The 22,186-nt window shown below is 44.6% G+C and overlaps 1 protein-coding gene across 1 annotated transcript in view; it reads right to left on the bottom strand.

Moving 5' to 3' along the window:
- Positions 1–10,665, bottom strand: part of CLIC6 (CLIC family member 6) — a 56,289-nt gene extending 45,624 nt beyond the window's left edge. The window contains exon 1 of the mRNA XM_019658618.1: positions 9,066–10,665. Coding sequence (XP_019514163.1) covers positions 9,066–10,148 — 1,083 coding nt within the window. The 5' untranslated portion in view covers positions 10,149–10,665. The remainder of the gene's footprint in view (positions 1–9,065) is intronic.
- Between the last annotated feature and the right edge of the window lie 11,521 nt (positions 10,666–22,186).

The following is a 22,186-nucleotide window of genomic DNA, read 5'->3' as shown; positions in this document are numbered from 1 at the left end:
CATTTTGGTCTTCACCTACATTCCTGGCATAGTCTCCTGCCATAGAAATGGAAAGGCAAGAATGACGTTTAAGGGCACAGTCCCTTCACAGTTGTTCAATTACTGTGCTCAGGCAAAAGCCAGTGTCTGTAAATGCAACCTGACTGGCGAGGCATTGCTGGCCTAGGTGGAAAGAGTTTATGGGATTATAAAACTTACATTCTGCAAAATGCATCATTCAAAACTGACCACCCAATTCTTTCCACCCGATACAATAGCCATGCTTGTACATTGTCATCATCCATTTATCCGTCCACAGTGCTCAGCACCGTCTTCCAAGTAGAGGGGGATGCAGCAGAGGGCAGAGCCCTCGCTCAGAAATCTAGGGACCAAATCTCCCCTTCCCGGTTGTCACTGCTCAGTGTACCCTCCTGTTTTCCCACCTGTCCCAGCAACCCCTGTGCTCCCCTTCTCACATGGTATTGTAATTGTTTGCTTCTGGATCATCTGCTAGCTGAAAGCTCCAGAAAAGCTGTGTTTATACTGTTTGTCACTGTTCTACCCAGCCCCATCTGATACATGACGGGTAATTAATAAATAGTTGCTTTAAATAGCCACTTGGGTCCAAAATACCACTCAGTAGTTTGGAAGGCTGAAAAGTAGCTTTTACTTTTCCTCACATCAAAAGACTCAACTTTCATGTGGTCAACCAATCACAGAAGGGAACAGAAACAGTTATTTGGGAGTAGAGTCCATAAACCCAGAAAAAAATTGGAATTAGAGAATGTTTTAAATCTGACGATTTCTTGCAGGCATATGTAGAATTAGATTTTACCCTTGCAGACTGAGTAAGTATATATCAACACAGTCTGTGTTTCTCCATAGAGCTACCCTCTCAGAAGCTTCAAAATTATCTTTCAAAACTATCTTTGATATTTGTGTATTTCAGTTCTCATTAAACATAAGCTAGAAGTAGGCTTCCACAATTCGCTGGACCTCTAACAATAGGATTTGTCATCACGCTCTGTAAGTTTTGGTCAACTCTTTCAACAATGTGGGAGCATACACAGAAGATCTGTTTAGGAGATGCCCTCGCAAACAATATTTTGATATCACTTTATTGCAGATGATAACTTTTCACAATGGTTTTTAATTGTGGGACTCGAATTCATTTCAGTAGATGGCAAGCCAACATCAATGATGGAGCTGTGTGGGCATGAAATGATCCTGCTATCTACGCATTGCAAACTTCGTTTTGAATAGTATTCTTACAATGTAAACAATTAGTTGGATCCTGAAAGAATATGTGTTTGATAAAATGTAACCTGCTAATTAAAAAGAAAGGGAGGAAGGCAAGACTTGAAAGACCTAATCCCTCAGGACTTAAGAAGCTATAGAATATAAAGTAAAACAGAGCATTTAAAGATTCCAGTAAATGTAGGGGACGTTTCCAAGAGTGCTATCACAGCCTACGCTTTGTTTCCCCATGCATCAATTACAAGGAATTACCAAAACGAAAAGGATAAATTACTCCAGTACAAGTAGTCAAAACAGTACCCTAAAAATATATGCAACTCACATCACAGACAAAGGTTTAATTTTCCTAATATGAAAGTCAGAAAGACTAAGGCTACAAAGCAATATGAAAAATGGTAAAGAACATAGAAAAACAGTTACCAACAGTTTTTAAATATATAAACGTATACTCAATCTCATGCATACTAAAAGAGATATGAATTATGTGACAATGGATAGCATTTTTCACCACTTAGATTCAGAAAGTTGAGTAATGCATTGAGCAGGGAAAGTTGGGGAAGCAAACAAGGCATTCATATAGTGTCAGGGGACCACTGTTTGGTATAACCTCTCTGAAGAGGAACTTCGGTGAAAGTCATCAAAATCGCATGTTCTTTTCCCTAACAATCCCATTTCTAAGAATTTGGTTTTCATACATAATTGTACATCTGTGGAGGGATATTCACTACAGCATCGTTTAACATATTAACAAGAGGAAATTACTAAACATCCATCTGTGGGAAACCGATTGTAGAATACCGTCACTAGAAAACTATGAAATTTTTATCAAGAATGTGAGAGCGCCACGGGCATCGATAGGATGTGATTTCTTAGATATGCTGCTAAGAAAGCAAGATGCAACCCAATGTATTTCCAGTGTACTACTTTTTGTGCAGGGGGTTGGGGGGCGGGGAAGGTGGGCATGATATTTTTTAAAACATCCACAAATTCTTTGACTTTCTCTTTAAAAGGTGGAGCTTAATTTTACTCTTCTTGATAGCTGGACTTAGTGAATAGAATAAGGCAGAAATGACAGTGTGTTACTTCTGAGAGTAGGTCATAAGAGGCATTATGGCTTCTTCTCACTTGGATCCCTGCTCTGAGGAAAGTCAAATGACATGCTGTGAAGACACCAAAGCAGTCCCCATGGAGAAAGTCCAAGTGGTGAGGAACTGAGCCTTCAACCAACGGATATGTGAGTCAGCCATCTTGGAAGTGGCTCCTCCAGCCCCAAGCAACCCTTCAGATGAGACCACAGCCCTGCCAACTACTTGACCGCAGCCTCTCAAGCCAGAACACCCAACTAAGCTGCTCCCAAATTCCTGAAAAACTATGAATAGTAAATGTTTGTTGTTTCAAGATGCTAAGTCTTGGAGTAATTTGTTACATAGCAGTAGATAACTCAGTGAGGATATTTACATAAATGCTTGACTATGCACAGAATACCTCTGGGAAGATATTTAGAGGTTGTCTCTAGGGAGAAAAACTGAGAGGCTGGGCCTCAGGGGTGGAAGATGACTTACTTTTCATTGTATTGTGTATTTTTATATTCACAAAGGTTTTATTACCCTAATGTACTGCCTTTTAAAAAATCAGTAAGTACATTTTACAAAGGAATCTCATGGACTACATAAATGTCCAAACTATGTATAAATATGTTTAATCTCTACTTAATTTCAACCTTACCTAAATCAAGATTATGGACTTCACAGGCAAAAAAAAAAAAAATTCTAACAATATACTCGTATATAAGACATTTACTGTCTTAAATATTTCTTACTGTGATAGATACTGCTAATTCCCCTTTTTCTTTGCTAAATAAAACAACTTTGTGCCTAAGGCAATGTATCGAGCCCCAGATGATGAATCAAAGTAGGTTTAAATTAGGAGTCAGCACACTTTTTCAAAGGGGACTGATAGGAAATATTTTAGGCTTCATGGGCTCCAGCCAAAGATGGAACTGGACACTGTCTCTCTATGGGGAGGACGCTGGGTTGCCAGAAAACATGTCAATATCTTTCAGAAACTGTCTACATTGTGGAGAAAATGTCTCCTCCAACCATGCCCAGGTACAGAATCACCACTCTGTCGGAAAAAGAGCCGAGGAAATTCATGATGGAAGAGGCAAGGTTTAGGAGCTTTAAACACCTGCCTCCTCAACTCTCAGAGAGAACTTTATTTATTTATTTATTTATTTATTTATTTATTTATTTATTTATTTATTTATTTATTGCTGAATAGTACAGGAGCTCAGAGAATGGCTATAGCAAAGCCAGCCTATTTCAGAAACTCTTGAAGAATTTGTACCAGGGATTATCAAAGGGTCTTACTCTCTGTGTATCCCCAAACACAATTAAATCAATTACGACTTAGTGACTATCACAGTATCTGCAAGTCTTTTTGCTACATACTCCTATGGCCTCCTTCTCATCTTCGCTCCCGCCTACCTTCATTACCACTTTCATTACTACCTTCCTTTACTACCTTCATTAACTGGTTGCCTGTTATATGCCAGACCCTGTCCTGGGTGCTGGGAGAACAACACTGAGCAAAGCTATACGGTCCCTGCTGCGGCAAGCTTTCAGCACAGTGACGATGTTCCAGCCACTTGATATAATACATGGCTCAACTTCTGTCCTCTATACTAGACGGTAAGTTCTATGAGGGTAGGAGCCCTGTCAGTCTTGTTTGACACTGTGTCCGCAGACGCTGGCCCAGTGCATGACACACAATAGGTGACAAATCCACAGGTATTGAGTTAGCAGACTGATCTACAGCATTATGATCCACGTGAACTTAAAGCATGGATCAGAGCTTTGAATTTTACATATTCCTTCAAACTCCGGATTTTATTTTTCTATGTATCTGAAACAAAAGGGTAAATTTACTTGCTTAAAGGACCCCGTGTGGTATTTCTGAAGGCTTCTTGCAGATTTTCAGATTCTCAAGGAGGTAAGATATCTTAGTGGACCCAATGGAGCACAGCTGGCCATGGGAAACCAAGGATTTAAAGGGGGCCTGCTATGAGGAGGAGCTCATGCTGAAGGTTAGCTCAATGGCTCACTTACCCCCATGAGTCCAGCACTCACAACCCCTCAGCCCTAATAGGGGCTGTGGCATCTGCACACAGGACAGGGCAGAGCCACAAACCTCCATAACCCCACAGGATTCCAGCATCATGTAGCCCTGCTGCCAAGTTGTTGCCATGGAAAAGAGTGGCTCTGGCCCTTTCAAAAGGGACACTGGACTGGGACAGTGGGAAACAGGACTTGCACCTAGCTTCTCACTAGCCAAGTCACCTTGAACCAATCATCCATCCATCTGGTTATTTACCTATATCATCACCAAAAAGCGCTGATTGACGGCTTACCATAGCCCACTGCTATGTCAGGGGTGAGCATACTGTGTGTCTCTCCTCAGTGTGCATGTGCTATAATGTGAACGTGTGTGCAAGAGGTTAGCAAAACATGATCTTCTGCCTCAGTTTCCACCCCAACTAGCCCTCTACAAATTTCATACAGGTAGTGTGTAAGCAAGTTGTATAGAACCAACCCTCAGGAAACAAATGACAAAAAATGTCATTTTAGGGGGATAATTGAAGTTGCAGAAGTGCATCTTTGCTTGTGTCCCTTCAGAATACATAGTCTACACATAGTTATGAAAATCGCATCTCCCTTTCAAGCTCCTCAGAGGCCAAGCTCCACAAAACAGATCTCAACACGCCCTCTCCCAGTACAATGAGCAGAGCTAGGGAGCTGCAGCCTACTGGTCTACCACAGGTCAATTAGATGCTGGTCCCAACAGATTCCCAACTCACTCTCATCCTGCCACCTGGTGTGACAAAGCTTGGGTGGCTTGATTGTTTGATTGATTGATTGTGGGAGGCATTTCTGAGTGACAATTATTCAAGGGCCATGTCTTTCTTGAGTTTTACTTGTTCTAGCCTCAGATTCAGCTCTCTGGAGAGCCCAAGGGTGATGGCAAATGCAAGTTTTCAAGTTCAACAGTAGCTGAATATTAATAGTTGAATGTATGGTGTCCAAAACATTATTTAAGAAATTCTTAGACTCTGGCCCAGGATTAGTTACTAGTCATATTGAGGCTTTGTAAGCCATGAGAAATTTGCCAGGAAACCCATATATCAGACTGTCCCACCCCTAGATCCTGCCTGAAAGTATAAATGCTGAATCAGAAGAACCAACCCAGTAAGTGAGACTTCCTTAGTGACCAAATCCCCACAGCTACTAGAGTCCTTACTTCATTCTTTGTCATTAGTATTTGCTTTGTCGTTAGTTGCTATTACGCTGGTATGTTATTACGTTGTTATCCTTTGTTGTTATGAGTAAAGAAGAAAAAAACCTCTCTTACTAAACATATTGCAGGGTTACCCTATAATTTGATGACAAATTAACATTTCTTTGAGAAGAGAAAAGAAAACTAAAAATTAGCACGATCAACAATTAACTTACCATACAATGATTCAAGGAAGCTTTCATTGGCCTGGTCTATACGTTCCTGGTTCATTTATATCCAAGAATATATTCTTACATATTTATAGGACAAAACAAATGACAAATTAATAAGATGACTCTAAGATGGGGAATATAAACCATCAGGTAGCTAAAATTAGAAGCAGATGTTATTATTACATGTTACTGGGTCATACTTGTATGTTGTTAAGCTTGTGGTATACTTAAAACCAATATATTTAATTTTTAAAATAGGGAGAAACGTAAAAATTTAAAGTTCACAAATAGAATATGGGCTAACTAATCTCAAATTGTGTTTACTAGGCTGTCATATGAAGGCTGGAAGGATGTCTGAGGGAGACATTGTGACACTCTCCTTAAAGCACAGCTCTGGGAATTCCACACTCCAGTGATGGTACAGAAAACCCACCACAACACACCTGCCTGCACATGTCTATAAAACCCAGGAGATCAGATGTCCATTATGGAATAGAGTCCAAATATAACTGAAGCCCAAAGAAGGAACCTAGAAAAGCTAAATCTGGCAAGGAAACCCTATTCTGAAGGAACTGAAGGATTTAAAATCAAGAATTACCAACTCAAAAGGTCTAAGAGTCTAATGGGTTTTTGCTTGTTTTTTGCTCTGGGGCCTTTTGTCTTGTTTTTAAAGAGAAAGATTAGTAAGATAAGAAGAAAGTGATAAGCTTTAGAAATAAGATGAGACACATCTTAAGTGACCCTCAGAAGTTGGATCAAGCAGCATTTGCTTGAAAATCAATCTCACTCTCTGGAGATCTGTTTCTTTCCTTAAAGAAAAAAAAAAAAAGTACAACGATTGATCAACTGATCACCAAGCCAATCATCAGAGTAAAATATTTTAAATAAGCTGTCCATGATATATGCCTGATGCCTCTGCCTACACAAACCACTCCTAAGCAGAATCTGAGAAAACAACTTGTTTTAACTTTTCATTATATTCTTATCCCCAGAGAATGGAGGTATTTGCGTACCTAGAGGGATTTGCCCTAAAATAACTAACTAACTAACTAACTAAATAAATAAATAAATAAATAAATAAATAAATGAAATAGAAAGGGGATTTTTTCTGAGCAAAACCAATGAAAGTTTATGGGAGCTGAGCAATGTGACAAGACGCCCCACTTGTACTACGCTTATTTCAAGCCAGGTAGTGTTCTGAGGGCTTTATATAATCTCATTCTTGAATCCGGGCAACAACCTCGCTGGGTAGGTACTATTTTTGTCCCCATTGTATTCATAAGTAAGAAAGGCACAGAAAGATTAAGTAACTTGCCCAAGGTCACACAGCAAGAAAGCAGCAAAGCCAGAATTTGATCCCAGGCCCAGTAGCTCTAAGGTCCGTGCTATCGATCACAGTAAATTACCTCAAGCAGGCAAACCACCTATTCAAACCTTCATCGTGTTGCAGACCTGTGCTCCACACCAGACATATAAAACGAATTTCACAGTCAAGAGAAGAGACAGAGCACAGAGGTTATTCCCATGTGTGAGTGGAGGTTCAAGAGAGAGACAGCCAACCCAGACTGGAGTTGGGGAGCTGGCAGTGGGGAGATGAAAATACAAGATTTGAAGGGGAGAAGCTGTGGAATTCACTGCCTTAGGAATGATCTTGCTCTGTGTCTTGAACATACAGCAGGGGGCGTGTGGGGGGGGGTGAGTCACACTTTCAAGGCAGGAAAAAAAAGGTGTTGTCTCAAGAGACAGTTAAGTAGCTTAATACAGCTGGCATAATGGTACCATGAGTGACAAAGGGTGGGGACACGCAGACAATACCAAGGAGGCAGAAATAAGATTATGAAGAGCCTTGTGGCCTGGCTAAGGAGTGTGGATTTATCTGAAATTGTGCAATAAACAACTGAAGAACTTTAGACTAAGAAACAAAATGACTAGATCTTTTTTCCTAGCTCACTGGCCATCACGAAGGGACTAGATCGGAGAGAGCAGAGGCTGGAAGCAGGAAGACTAGTTGGGAAGCTGTCACTGTATTTCAAAACTGTAACAAGAGGCTGGAATCAGGTAACCATGTAACCAGAGTAATAGCAATTTCTTAAACCAAGGAGCAGATCTGGGGCTCACACAGCCGCGCTATGCTTGGGCTTCTCTCCTCCCCTAACTTCCCTGCAGACTTCCAGCTCTCAGTGGCCTTCCTAAGGGTTCTGTCCTCAGGTTACGTCCCAATGCAGAACCTTAAAATGTCCCAGGGTCTTAAAAAAAGTGCTCCAAACAGCACCTTTTCACTAGTGATGAAACCAATGCTTGCCCCTTCTCCCTAACCTCCTCGCCATGCAAACAATTCTTGAAATTCTGATGTTAATCACGTTGGGAACATTTCTCTCTCTTTTTTGCTTATTGGAACTTGCTTACATTTCAGTCAAGGAGGTGTAGGTCATAACTGGCTTCTATAAGCCTAAAGTATTTTGGAAGGATTATGAATCAACATGGAATACACATTCTTGACCTTATTATCTGCCCCTTTCCTGGTCTGGCTAAAGGTCTTTTCAACAGGGCTTTTTTTAACAAAGGTCCTGGTGTGAGCTGCCACCGGTCTCGTCCCTCATTGTTAATGCCTTGTAGAAATGCCTGTTTCAACTGAAACTTTCCTCAACTGTGTCTCTTACGATTCTTGTACAAAATCATTGCTCTCCTCCCATTTGAAGGTTGAAAATATTACAGAAAAGCAGACGCTGGGCAAGTCCCCAGCACTTGCCTTCTTCCGAAATGAATGTTAAGATGTTGAATAAATATTATAATATTTAACTAAACTTCCTCCCGAACATACCTTATAGATTCTACCAAAGTAGATACCCTGTGAGAGCTGAAAACATGGGCCAGATGCTCTGGGCCTCTGGGATTGGAGTCCCGGATTCTTCTCACATTACAACCTACCTGCTTGCATTTTTTCACTCCTGGCAGAAATTATTTTGAACATCAACAGGATTTGTCGCATTTTTTTTTTAAAGTTCATTCTTTGAATAACCTCCTGACTAGAAGGGCCAGTTAGGATTTTCAGGACAAAGGACAATGGGATGATGGCCCTGCATCCCTTCTTCCCACCAGCCCCACCCCAACCTCTTAGCTTCCAAACCATTATGTCTTCCCCATAACGTTCCTTTAACTCTTCTCCATAAAACCCTGGCTGTCCCGCCTCCCTCCCGCGGATAAACGCGCTTGGTGACCATCAGGACGCCTAGAGCAGGGTCCTTATCTCCCCTCTCGGACCTGAGAAGACCAAGACTGAGGACGCGAGGGGGCGTCGTAAGAGTTAGGGGAAGGGGGCTTTACCTTCACGAAGAGGGTGATGTCGTGCTCCGGCCCCGGAGTCCCCTCCTCGGACACCTCGCCGTCCTCCCCGCGGCCGTTCAAGCGCGCCGCGTCGTCTGCGCCCTCGGCGCTGCCCTCCTCCGCCAGGTGGTTGCTGAGCTCGGCCTCCGGCTCCGCGGCCCCGGTCTGTGCGATCGCCTCCGCATCCGCGCTGCCCTCGGGGCGCTCCTCCTCGCCCTCGGCTGCGACCTCCTCGCCCGCTCCCTCCCGGCCGCGCTCTCGCCTCTCCTCCTCTGCCTCCTCCACCTGTTCCTGGGGTCCCCCCTGGTCCCCGTCCTCGCCTGCATCTGCCGTCGCGTCCCCAGGGGCCGCTTCCTCTGACCCTTCTCCCACCAGGCTCCCCGCCGCCTCCGCGGCGCCCAAGCCTGCACCCGGAGGCTCCCCCGAGAGCTCCCCGGGGCTGCACCCTGCGCCTTCCTCCGCGGCGGCCTCGGTCGCCTCCACCTGGGGCAGGGGGCTGCGGTCCCCTCCGGCCCTGGGCGCCCCTCCCGCCGACACCTCTTCCTCCATGCTGGCCGCCGGCGCCCCGGGCGCGCTGCTTCCCGGTTCCTCACACCCGCTCTCCGCCTCCTTCTCCGCCTGGCGGTCCGCGGGGCCCCCTACCTCCCCCTGAGTCTCCCCCGGGGCCTCTCCCTGCGAGGGGCGCCCAGAGCGCGCCTCCTCCGCCTGCTCTGCGCTGTTCGCCACCGCCCCTCCCTGGGGGGCCTCGGCGCCCTGCTCGGCGCCCTGCTCGGCCTCCTGCTCACCCTGCGCTCCGCTCGCGCCTGGCGTCACGGCCCCGGGTTCGCCGCCGGCGCCTGGCGCCCGCTCGCCCGTGCGCCCTCCGTCCCGCCCGCCGCCTTCCCCCTCTTTCCCCGCGGCCGTCGCGGCTACGCCTGCCCCCTCACCCCTCGGCGCTTCCGGGGCCCCCTCGCTCGCCTCCTCCCCTTTCGCCTGCCCGCCCACGTCCCCCAGCTCGCCGGGTCTCTCGGCCAGAAGCGCCGGGCCCTCGGACAGCCCCTGCGGACCCGGGGCGCCCCCCTCCGGCTCTGCTGCCTCGGCCATGGCCGCAGATCTCTGTCCTTGACCGGAGATCTTTCCTTTTGCGCTGCTCGCGGGGGCAGGTGGCGCTGGGCGAGGGGCAGAAGACCAGGGGCCACTGCGCCCCCTCAGGGAGGACGCCCCGCTCGGGCCTTGGCGGCCCGGGCACTGTGCGCTGGACGCGGGGGGCGAAATCCGCTGGGCCCAAGACACTGCTCCCCTTCTCCTGGGTTTAACCTCTCTGCCCTCTTCCTCCACCGCCGGTGCTTCTTCCCGGTTCTACGTCTGCTTCCCACCTGGACCCCAATTCCAACTGAACTCGCGGGCGGCGGAGGGGCAACGCGCGGCTGGAGAGGGCCGCTGTGCTCCTGCCCTCTTTGAAGTGCGAGGCCAGCCGTCCTGTGCTGACAAGAAGGCCTCAGCGCCAACTCCATCCCTCTGGGGCTTGGGCGGGGTTTGTACCTCCCTCTTGTCCCCCGGCTTGGGTGACCTGGGAGCCTGGCCAATGACAGCCTTTCTCAAGGCCCTTGTGGATTCCAGTGAAAAGATCCTGGTCCTACTGGCCACTTGGGTGTTTTCTGGAACCGCTTTAAGTTCCAGAGACATTTAAATCACCCAAAAAAAAACACACCCCACATGCAAATACCTAATCCCCGCTTGGCCCCAGGAGCAAGCCTTCAGCCTCTCAGCTGGAACCCAACTGCAGTTGCCTCAGTGTCCAAGCTCAAGGGTGGTAAATCCTGGAAGAAATGAGAAGGAGAAGCCACACGGCCACCTTCCAATGTTGCAAGGCCCTCCGGAGACGTTCCAGCGGCCCCAATATAATAGAAGCAAGAAGGGCCAGTTGAGCTACTCTGACTAGAGATGGGCTGTGTTGTGCATGAGGGTCCCCCTCTCCAGACCTGACAAGTACTAGGGATCCTGCACTGAGAGAAGGTTCTATTCTTTCTCTCCCTGGTCTCTAAAGTCTAAGTCTCTATATTCTGCAAATTCTCCTAGATTTTCTAAACCCATGACCAAGGCTTCTGTCTCAAAACTGTGTGTTAAGGGCTTGGACACCTTTATCCCTAAAAAGGGAAGTTATGATAAAAATCATGTAGTACGTTTGTTGCGGGCCAGGCTGGATCATGTGGGTTACAGTGAGCAACTGGTTGCCCAAGGTGGCACAGTTCCCTGTGGTGGAACAGGGGTCCCAACTGAAGACTGACTTGAGTTGTCAGGTTCTTAATGGTTTTGAGGCTTCCCTGAGACACAGCAGCCTACTGTGTGCACAGAGGTCTCCGCTGTCACTAAAAGATCAGGGGCATCTTTGACCACATTTGGCCAATCACCAGGATGTCTCCTACTTTTCACGGATGGGTGACAAGACAGGAGCCCAGTGTCACCCAGCTTCATGCTACCTTCCTCCACGATTGTGCCTTATCTGGGAAAGAACCCGCCAGAAGCTTCATTATCACATAGCAGTGTCTACTCAAACATGGCACTCGCATACATGAGCTAGACAGACATGTCAGACCCAGATCCTGCTCTGCGGAAGCTCCAGTCGCCTAGCAAAGGAATCCTGCTGTCCTCACAGGCAAGAAAACAGCCTTCAGCCTTATTTCTTAAGGAAAGATGGAGCCAGAGTATTCAGCTCCAAGCAGCAAATACAGCACAGGCTTACAGGCCCTTACGCCAACCCCGTGAGGCCAGATGTGTTTCAGAGGAAAAGAATTCTTAGAAAAATCCTTAGAAAGATGGCTGAGTGCGTATAGCGTATGTTATGTAACACTGCACCCCACCCTGTGATCAAACACACTCACATTTCTGCAGTGACGCAGGTTCCCATTAGGGTGGGACACGTAAAAAATCCCACATAGCGTCAGGGTCCCCAGTTCAAGTTCACCACCAAATGAGTTCTAGTCAGTCGGGTTTTGCTTCCAGATGAGTTCCTCAAAAAGCTTGCCGTTTCAGAGTGCTGTGGATTTCCGAACGTGTATAAGGGACAGTGGTCCTGGGACCCCTTGAAGAGTCCCTAGTTGATTTACAGCTCGGAAACATCTGAGATTAGATACACCTGTAAGTTTGTGCTTAATAACAAACCAGCTGTCTCCAATGCGCTTCTTTTACAAAGAACTAAATGAAAGGCCCCTACCTACGTGAGTAGTAATATTCCATAAACGTTAACTCAGGCAAAGCGGACAGAAATGTCCTGGGTGTGGGAAAGCTGGAATCTCTGGAAAAGCCTCCTTTCGAATCCAGTCAAGAGATGATTAACTAGTGAGTGCAGGCCTGGTACAGTTGACTGGCTGACTGAAGCTGGCCCCGGGGCAGCGAGCGTCCTTGTAGAAAAATATGAATAAAGACTGTTCAGTCCTGGCAACTGGTCCTGCAGATCACACAAGGCTGATTGATTCTATAGGGTTTATCCTTTTATACTGTTTAGGTTCATTTACTCACATTGACATCGGCTCTCCAAATAACTTCATTCCATCTAGAACATAAAATGTAGAATCTTTCACTTTTCAATCATAGTCTTAAGAAGCGGGTTTTTTACGGGGGTGGGAGAATTAAGTTCGCAAACTTTCTACCATATAAGTGCACAGTGTATTTTTACGTCATACAATTCTGAAAATGTCTTTCATTTCCTGTAATTAAACAAAATGTGTGATTATAAAATGATTACAGGCTCAATGCTGAAAATAGGGAAGACAGAAAGCAACAGAGTTCCTTACAATTATTCTCTAATCCCGTTATCCACAATAAACACTTCCTCCAATTTTGAGAGAGCAGGGGAGGGGGGAGAGGAAGAGAGATGGACTGTTTAGACCAGCGGTTCTCAACATTTCACAGGGGTCGCCTAAGACCATCGGAAAACACGTATTTTCGATGGTCTTAGGAACCGAGACACCGCTCCTCTATCCATCTCCAAGCCCACATGCAGATACGCCCACATACGAGTACCCGGTGACCCCTGTGAAAGGATCGTTCGACCCCCAAAGGGGTCGCAACCCACAGGTTGAGAACCGCTGGTTTAGACACTGAGCACACAGCAATGAGTAAGACTGAGGCATTCTCTTCCTTCTAAGGGCTTTGGGGCGACGGAAAAATAAACAATTAAACCTGATATCTTTGGATAATGCTAAGCTGTATACAGCCATACATACACTCGTGTGTAAGCACACACACATGCACATACTGAAAATCTTAATGGGCTCCATTCTTTCACACCCCACATCCAACTGGCCAGTAAATTCTATTGCTTCCACTTTTAAAATATATCCAGAATCCAACCCCTTCTCTCTACCCCCGTTGCTACCATGCTGGTGCAAGCCACCATCACCTCCTCATTGGTCCTCCTGCTTCTGCCTTGCCCACCTACAGTCTGTTCTCCACCCCACAGCCACATGATCCTCCTTTGAGATCACCTGTCCGCCATGCCACTTTAATGTTTGAAACCTTTCAAAGGCTTCCTGTCTCATACCACGATAAAGTCAAGTTCTTACACATCAAGTATGAGAGCCCATAACATCAGGAACAGCAATCTCTTTCTGGCCTCAGTGGCTCCTAACACTCCAGCCTCTCTGCTGTTTCTAGAACTTGCTGGGTAGTCCTCTGCCTGGGCATTCCCTATATCCTCCTCCATCACCCCTGACCTTGTTGAGGTCTTTTATAAGCCATTTTCTCTAAGCACCCTATTTTGTTTTATTTTCATGGTGATAGCACTTAAGATCTACCTCCTTAGCAATATACAATACAATATTGCTAACTGTAGTCACATTATTGTACATTAGATCTCCAGGACTTACTCATCTTGTAAAACTGAAACTTTGTACCCTTGACTAACATCTCCCTATGACCCCCTCCCCCCAACCCTAACCTCCATTCTACTCTGTTTTTCTGATTTGACTATTTTGGATTCCACATGTAAATGAGAGCATGCAGTGTGCAGTATGTGTCTTTCTGCATCTGGCTTATTCCACTTAGCATAATGTTCTCCGGGTTCATCCATGTTGTTACGAATGGCAAGATTCCCTTCCTTTTGCAGCTGAATAATATTCACAGATAGATAGATGATGATATAGATAGATGATATAGATATAGATATAGATATAGATATAGATATAGATATAGATATAGATATAGATATAGATATATAGATATAGATATATATCTCACATTTCTTTTTTCCATTCATTCATTAAAGGACACTTAGATTGTTTTCATATCTTAATTATCATGAGTAATGCTGCAATGAACATGGATAAACACCCTATTTTAAAACACAGCTTCTACTCTGTCGCCCTTTTCTGCCTTATTTTCCCCCATAGCAGTTGTTTCCCTATGACATAGAATATATTTTGCTTACTTATTACCTGTCTCCCCTAGGATAATGGTTCTGTGAAGCCTGGGGTTTTTGTTTGTCATTGCCTGGAACAGGACTGGGTATGTGGTAGAAGCAGCTCAATAAATATGTGTTGAGTGAATGAATACATGCATGCTTTCATACACATATGTATTGATCTGAACCCATTTTGAAAAATATTTTTCTCAGCTGGTTTTATACTTTGTGGGACAAGCTAATGTCACAAGACACGCGGTTCACAGAAATTCTTATCGACTGACTTTGGTGACTACTTCAGCAAATACATTTAATTATTAGCAAAGGGCAAGTCGGTTCATATGAAGGAACACAAAGGAAATACCAAATAAATAGAGTTGTGAAGGTCACTGTGAAGTCACTTAGAGATTTGCACATTGTTAACTGGGCAGCCAGAACCAGATTAGCTATTTAAATACCAAGGAGGGTTAAACAGAGGTGACAAATTCAGGGACGGGAGGCAAAAGCAAAAGTGCTGATACTCAAGAGGTTCGGTAATTCTAGAGTTTTCCTACCATATATTACAAAGAATCATGAAGCAGGTTGTCTCAGGGATGACGAAGAGAATCCCAAGGGCTCATAAATAAACAATTTAATGGTTTGTTGTTTTTGCTATTTTTCCAGAATGAATGGACTCGTTTCCACAGAGATCCTCTCTTTCTCTGAAGGTCTCTCCTTTCAGTAGAGCCCTTGGGATTGTGACATATAAATATTCAGATCATAGGATACACTTATGATGAACCAAAGCCCCCTTCGTCCTGCTTTCTCTTCCAACAGCTCTTCCTCCTCACGTAAGAATAGCCCCAAACCTGCCTTAATCTGCCTGGCTTTGTTCAGTTTCTTGTAAACGTACATTTAGGCTCCAAGAAGGATGCCACAGCGGAACAGGCCTAAATTAGGAGGCAGGGGTGCAACAGGGCTAGAGCAGCTTGCAAGTCAGTAAGAGCATGACGCAAACCAACAGGAATAATGCCATGGAGAAATGGGTGGGTTCTTGGGTCATGCTGCCTGATTTAAACCCCACTCTAGCTTGTATTAACTGTGTGATCTTGCCTGAGTTTTTCATCTCGGACAGCGGGACTGTTAAAATGGGACCACTGTCATCGTGAGTTTGGAATCAGAATGTTCGTCTCATACTCAGCACAGCGCTTGTTATTGTTAACATTATGCCTCATTATCCGTGTTGTCCCAGAGGACAGAGCTGTCACATCTTGACAGGATGGTTTATTACAGCATGGAAGAGCCACGGAGAACCAGAGTGACACTTTGTCTCACTTAGCCCATGGCAGTTCTGGGTTACGCCTGTCGTCTCAGCAGCATAATCGTAAGAGCATCCCCTGTCACTCTTGAAAGTGCCCTAGTTTGGACAATAAATTATAGGGTCACCCTACTATGAACTTATCTAGCTCCTGAGAGCTTTTCCTGTTTTTTCCGCACATGATCTTGCACGGTTCTCAAAAACAAACGAGATTTCCAACTCATACTTGTTGGCTAGTAGAAGATATTCTTTAAAGAGAAGAAGATGAAGGAGGAGGAGAAGACTCCAAAATTCTGTTACAAACCACGTGCTGGAAGCCATTCTGGAAAGGTAGCCTATAATCTGGAAGGAAATGAGTGTCATAGGCCTCAGACATAACATGGTCGGCCACAGGGAGAAGGATGGGGGTGGAAACCTACGTAAGCCTCATGCCCAACTGGCTCTGGGCTCCTGGAGACCACAGTTAGAGCCTCTTATTCTCACATTACCTTCACGTCTGACACCAGAGCAGCTGCAGCAATCCTGCAGGAGATAGACACAATGCTAAAACTTAAGGCTGAAAGTCCATTTTAAACCTTCCACTCTAGCTGTAAAATTTGGGTTTTTATTTTTTTAAAGCATTTTGATATTTTTCTAAATTGTCCCATCTCCTATATTTGCTCTCTGTGTGTTTTAGAAGCTAGAGTTTCTTTTAACTCTTTAAACTCCAAATTTTTTATCTCTGCCCTCCAGTCTTCCAGAGCCCTGAAATCTATGGTGATGGATGCTGACCTGACAAAACAGACCTGTGGTCATGTGTTTAAGCAGTGGGTTTCAAATGGGAGCATCTTTGCCCCTCAAGGGACATTTGGCAATGTCTGGACACAGTTTTTGTCCTGATTGGAGGGTGTTGCTGGCATCTAGTGGGTAGATGTTGCTAAACCTCCTCCAATCCATAGGACACCCCCCCCCAAGACAAAGAATTAACCATCTCATAATGTTAATTATTGTGTTATAAGAAGGACAGCCTAGGGCCGGCCAAGTGGTGCGTTGGTTAAGAGCTGGCTTGGGATGCCAGAGGGTCCCGGTTCGGATCCCATATATGAGGGCCAGTGACACTGCCCTCTACAGCTAAGATGCTGAACAACAGCTCAACATGGAGCTGGGCTGCTGTGAGTCGCCAGCAATGGTATGGGCTGCAGCCCCTGCTGCTGTGGGCTGCCATGGGCTACCATATGTAGCCAACAGCCAGCATGAGCAGCCAGCAGCCGCAGTGAGCGGCCGTCCAGAAGCTGGCGACTGATTTGCCTCGCCCGGGAAGAGCGCAATGATGGTGCCAACTTGGGCCAGTGAAGCAACGTCCTCCACAACTAGACTGAAGAACAAAACAACAGCAACTTGTCTGTCCCTTCCCCCGATTCCCCAGCACTGTTCCCCTCTCCCAATTCCCCAATAAAATCTTTTTTAAAAAAGGACAACCTACCTGCAACCTCCCAATTACAGAGTTTTCCATAGAAAATGCCTTAATCCAATATGTTGACTCTACCAAGAGCTTGGAGCAGTACATGGGGGATGGGTGTGTTATGTTGGGGGGGGGGGCGCTGTCACCTCTTAAAACACCTCCTGAAGATTACTAATGAGTCCTTTGGGAAGATAGAGAGATGATGAGATTGGCATTCAGAAATCTAGGCTCAAATCCGAATTCCGTTGCTTATTGGTTGTGTTATACTGTGCAAGCTGTTTCTCCGTGATCAGTCTACTATACTGGCTTCCTCTGAGCACTGAAAGGTGATAATATGTAAAGTGTTTTGTAATTATAAAATTTCTACACAATGGCCAAGTGATATTATTAATTTGTCTTCGGGTAATATTTGCTCTTGTTTTTCACTGCCCAGAGATTAGAATTGTCCTTACTCTTCTGTAACACAGGACATTTATCTAAAATATTAATGCCTTGGCGTGTCAAAAAGCCAACTTTCATGGCCCTGCTCATCTATTGACACATAGGGGTTTAGAAAATTCAATTTCCTAAACTTCCGTTTTTATACAGGAAACACTGGGGGGAAAGGTCAGAATGAAAAAGATAGATGAAGCTAAAGAGAAAGCATGGTGCTAGAGCTGGTCTTGTCCCTACATATCCAGAAAGCACCCCTCACCCACCAAGGGCTAAGTACGCTCTGGGTGGCCAGGAGAAGCACAAGTTGGGCATTGTGAGACTTTCCAATCCTTTCTTTTTATTATTTTTCCTACTAATATGGGTCCATGAAAAAATGTGCACCACATCTCAAAATTTAATTATCATCTCTGTGGGATATACATAGTCATGGAATTATCATCTAGAATAACCATTTCCAGTCCGCTCACAGAACTGAGAAGACCTACCCATCCATCTATCCATCATTCAATCCATCCATCCATCACCCTTCCATCCATCCATCCATCCATCCATCCACATCCATCCATCTTTCATCCATCACACCACAATCTTTTTCTGAGGACCTTTCTTGGGATACAGACTCAGCTAGTAGTGGAGAAATACATATAAATAAAACAAGGTTTCTACCCTGCTGAGTAAATTTGCAGAGTGGGAAAAGCTTACTACAGTGTAGAGTTTCTGATATTCATGCTGGTTCATGCTGATATCTCAGGCCATGCTTCACCGATAACTGTGATTGAAACAAATAAATATTTGTTTTAAGGATCCTTAACTACACTCTATAAGCCCAACTATGCCAAGGCCATGTTGTGTAAAAATATCTTTGCTACTCATATTTTGAAATACATTTCTGAAAAACTTGAAGTCAAATGTTGAAAATTTATTTATTTATTCAGCATACTTAGAATGAAATCATTTAGCTCATGATTTTACACCCAGAAGTCTTACTAACATTTGGGTTTTCCTTTTTAATTTGGTTGAACTTAATCTGACTGGGCCAGAAAGAGATAAAGGCTGAGCAGGAGAGTCTGCCTGGGTGAGAGCTCAGCCCTGTTCTCGGGTGCAAGTGTTTGATTCTCCCTGGAGGTGCAAGTGTTTGTTCTGGTGAGCTGTGAGTTCAGTGACCTTGGAAGTCACTTTCACTTGTTGGGGCATCACCTTGGAGGAGGACCTTGGATCAGATGATCTTGGGGTTCCTTCAGCACTCGAATTCTATAACTTATGATCTAACATTTCATATATTTGGAAGTCACTGATCACAGTGGAACAGCGCTCAGCATCAGAAAGTGAGCAACAAAAGGTGTCCCAGAGCCAAAAGCAATGTAACTGAGCTTCGCTCTTCAAGGGTGAGGTTTTCCTCAAGGAGGAGCAACTGGACCCTCATTCCGAGCCCTTGACTTTATTGCAAATTCAATCTAATCAATGTTCTGGTGTTTTAATCTAGAATACATTAGAAACAGCAAAACAGAAGGGCTGAAATAGTTGTCTTCATGAAAACAAAATGCTTAAATTGAAAGCAAAGAGTATGTAAAGTCTCAAGTTTCAGTTATTGATAAGGTTTACTTCCTCATTTCAAATGAACCAAGAAAATGACATATTGACTGAACAGAAAAAAGGAAAAGAGGAAGGGAGGGACAGAGGGAGGGAGGGATGAAAGAAAAGAAAGAGTCCTATAAGCCTAGCATATAGTACATAACAATCACTGAAAAATTCAAAAACAGACTATGGGTATACATGTAGGGGAAAAAAAGCAATATAGATATTTAGCACAGTAATTTATTGTTTTTATACTTCCTCTACTACAGTCTAAATTAGATTTTAAAATTCTTCCATTATTCTATTGCAGGTGTGGTCAAAGTTCTTTTGTTCATTTAAAGCTGGTTTCTAGGAGAATCACAAGGAGCAGAATCCTCGTCAATGGAGTCCAACAGAGAAAAAGGCAACCAATAGATCCCAACACGGAAATGAAGGGACCTGGAGGGGATGAGATCCCTTGTCCCAGGGGTAGGACTTGAGCTTTCACCTGCCACTTTCCAAGCAGGTGTGCTCTGCCAGGCTCACACGTGCCACACTTATTGCAAGTCCTCAGTACATATCTCATGGCCTCCTAGGGTATTCAAATGTGAAATGACCTTAAAGATGTTCTGTCTAGCTCCCTCTTGTCAATAGAATAGTTTGCATTTCAGCATGATAAAGGGCGTCCTCTGCACATAAGATCCTCTTTAAAATCATGTAATAATCTCAACAATCCTGGGAGGCGGTCACTGCCCTGGAGTAGAAACAGGGGCTGTCACAGAGTGAAATGACATGGAATTGAGCTGGATTACATTACAATGAGTTGTAAAAAACTGACTTTAATACGGGTGTTTTTTTTTCTGAACTATTTCCCACGAGGACAGCGTGATCACTGTTCAGGCCACATGTAAAATAACAACCATAATAATCCCTGACAGTCATGAAATCAGGTTTCGTGCACCATTTTTACCAGCTGTGTTGAGATGTAATTGGCATATAACATTGTGTAAGTGTAAGGTATACAATGTGATGATTTGATTCATGTATATATTATGAAATGACACAATAAGGATAGCTATTGACTATAAAGTCAAGCTTGAAATGCAGCCACCTCATTTTTCTTTGCAAGGACTCCTGGACCTCAGTAAGAGGAAGTCAGGTATCTTCCTCTTGGATCTCCCCTTCATTTAATTTAAGAGCCCCAGAACTTTCCTCATGCCAAAGGGGTAAGAAACTACTCTGGTTTCCCACCTTCACCCAGGGCTGATGCTTAGGCCAGAGGTGTTTCTCCCCTCTACACGGAGGACGGACCCCAGTCCCCACAGAGCCACAGGGGCTAAAGTTTGGAGAGGAGATCACCCCATTTCTTGACTCCACGCTCCCACCTGGGAAGGCGTTCCCCACATCAACGCTCTCCGCAAGTCACCTGTGGGTTGCACATCCAGCCTCTTCTGGGGCCCAAGCTGGCCCGAGTGCCTGAGGTTGGGATGCAGTCCAGCACCACAGCATCACACTGCTTCCCCACCAGGGTGGGCTAGCTTCTTCTTTAATCTTCAAAACAAAGACACTCCAACCCGACCTTTCCTCAGTTACCCAGGGCAACCCCATCTGCCCCTGTCTTTCAGTGAGTCTAAGACAATTGACCTTCCTCTGCTAAATGTGAATAGCAGTCTCTCTCATCAAGAAGAAAAAAAAAAAGAAATACACCCTTAACATCCAGCATGGCACCCCTCTGCAAGGCTCCCTCCTACATTTACAAATAAAAGAGCTTTTTTAAAAACTTGTTTCCATATTTAAGTCCCTGCATTTCACAGATGACGTTCATGGTATTTATGAACACACAGGATTGCCTTTAAACAATATTTCAAAATAAGCCAAGGGCAGAACCAGCCCTTCCTTCTCCCTCTTTCCCTTGCACTTGGTGCCTGGGTGTCTTTGGACGTGTCTCTTAACATCTCCAGTGCTTTCTTCCCAAACTTGAGAAGCGATCCCTGCCCTGCCCTTGCAAAGTTGTTTAGGACAAACGAGAACTCTGTGTGACTAAAACCCCACACACGGTGGATGTACGAAGGTAAGGCATCCTTCATCAGACTTGCAGTGCTCGAAAGGCAGTGGCATTCCAAACCCAGCTCTGCAACATAACAGGGAAGTATGTGAGAATGGAAGACCCCTAGATGCTGCCTCCAGAAATGATTCATCCAGTCGGTCAAACTCAGAGTCCTGGTATCTGTTCCATAGGCTCTACAGGAATATCTCATGTTCTTCCAGGTTTGGGAAGACCGCTCTCAGGATCAAATATCTGTACCTTTATGTGAAGGTGAGTGAGCTACCACTCCAAAGGGTATTTACACTTTAAGTCCTGGCTCTATTTGAGAAATAAAAGCTTTGCACCCACTAAAATTTGAAGGCACCCAAAATCAAGTGAGAAATCTGTTTTTCAGGTAGAGAACCTTTGACAGTTCCCTAAAGTTCACCCACGTGAGACCTTTGATGAAAGAATACAATTAAAATATAATTTAACCTTAAAATATATAGATTTTTATAGTGAAGGCGTGAATAAGGAACTTGGCAGATCTAAAAGCAATTTCGATACATGGCAGGAAGGGGAAAAAGGCCTAGATTTTTTTTTGGAGAAGTGAGAAAAAGGGTGAAGAGATAGGTCTGAAAACAACCCTATTTGGAGAAGATTTTAATTTTATGGGATATATTTATTCCTCCTTATAAATCTAAGTGGTTTTAAAGGCTTTACTAGTGTGTATGTCTCTGGTGCACTTATATGCATTACATCTGAAAAAATCCTGTCAGGCGAGTGCAGAAACATTTGATACACACAAAACTTGAATAACCCCGTCTTCGAACCAGGAAGCTGAATTTTCCCAGAATCAAACTGGCTCAAGTTTCAATAGAAACTCTGAGCTCACAAAATAAGGGGTTGTATTTTTCTACTCCTGGATAAACTATTCTCTCTCTCTCTCTCTCTCTCTCTCTCTCTCTCTCTCTCTCTCTCTCTCTCT

This window comes from Hipposideros armiger, unplaced genomic scaffold, assembly GCF_001890085.2.
Source record: "Hipposideros armiger isolate ML-2016 unplaced genomic scaffold, ASM189008v1 scaffold_285, whole genome shotgun sequence".
NCBI classification, from domain to species: Eukaryota; Metazoa; Chordata; class Mammalia; order Chiroptera; family Hipposideridae; genus Hipposideros; species Hipposideros armiger.
This window is presented reverse-complemented; position numbering and strand designations above follow the sequence as displayed.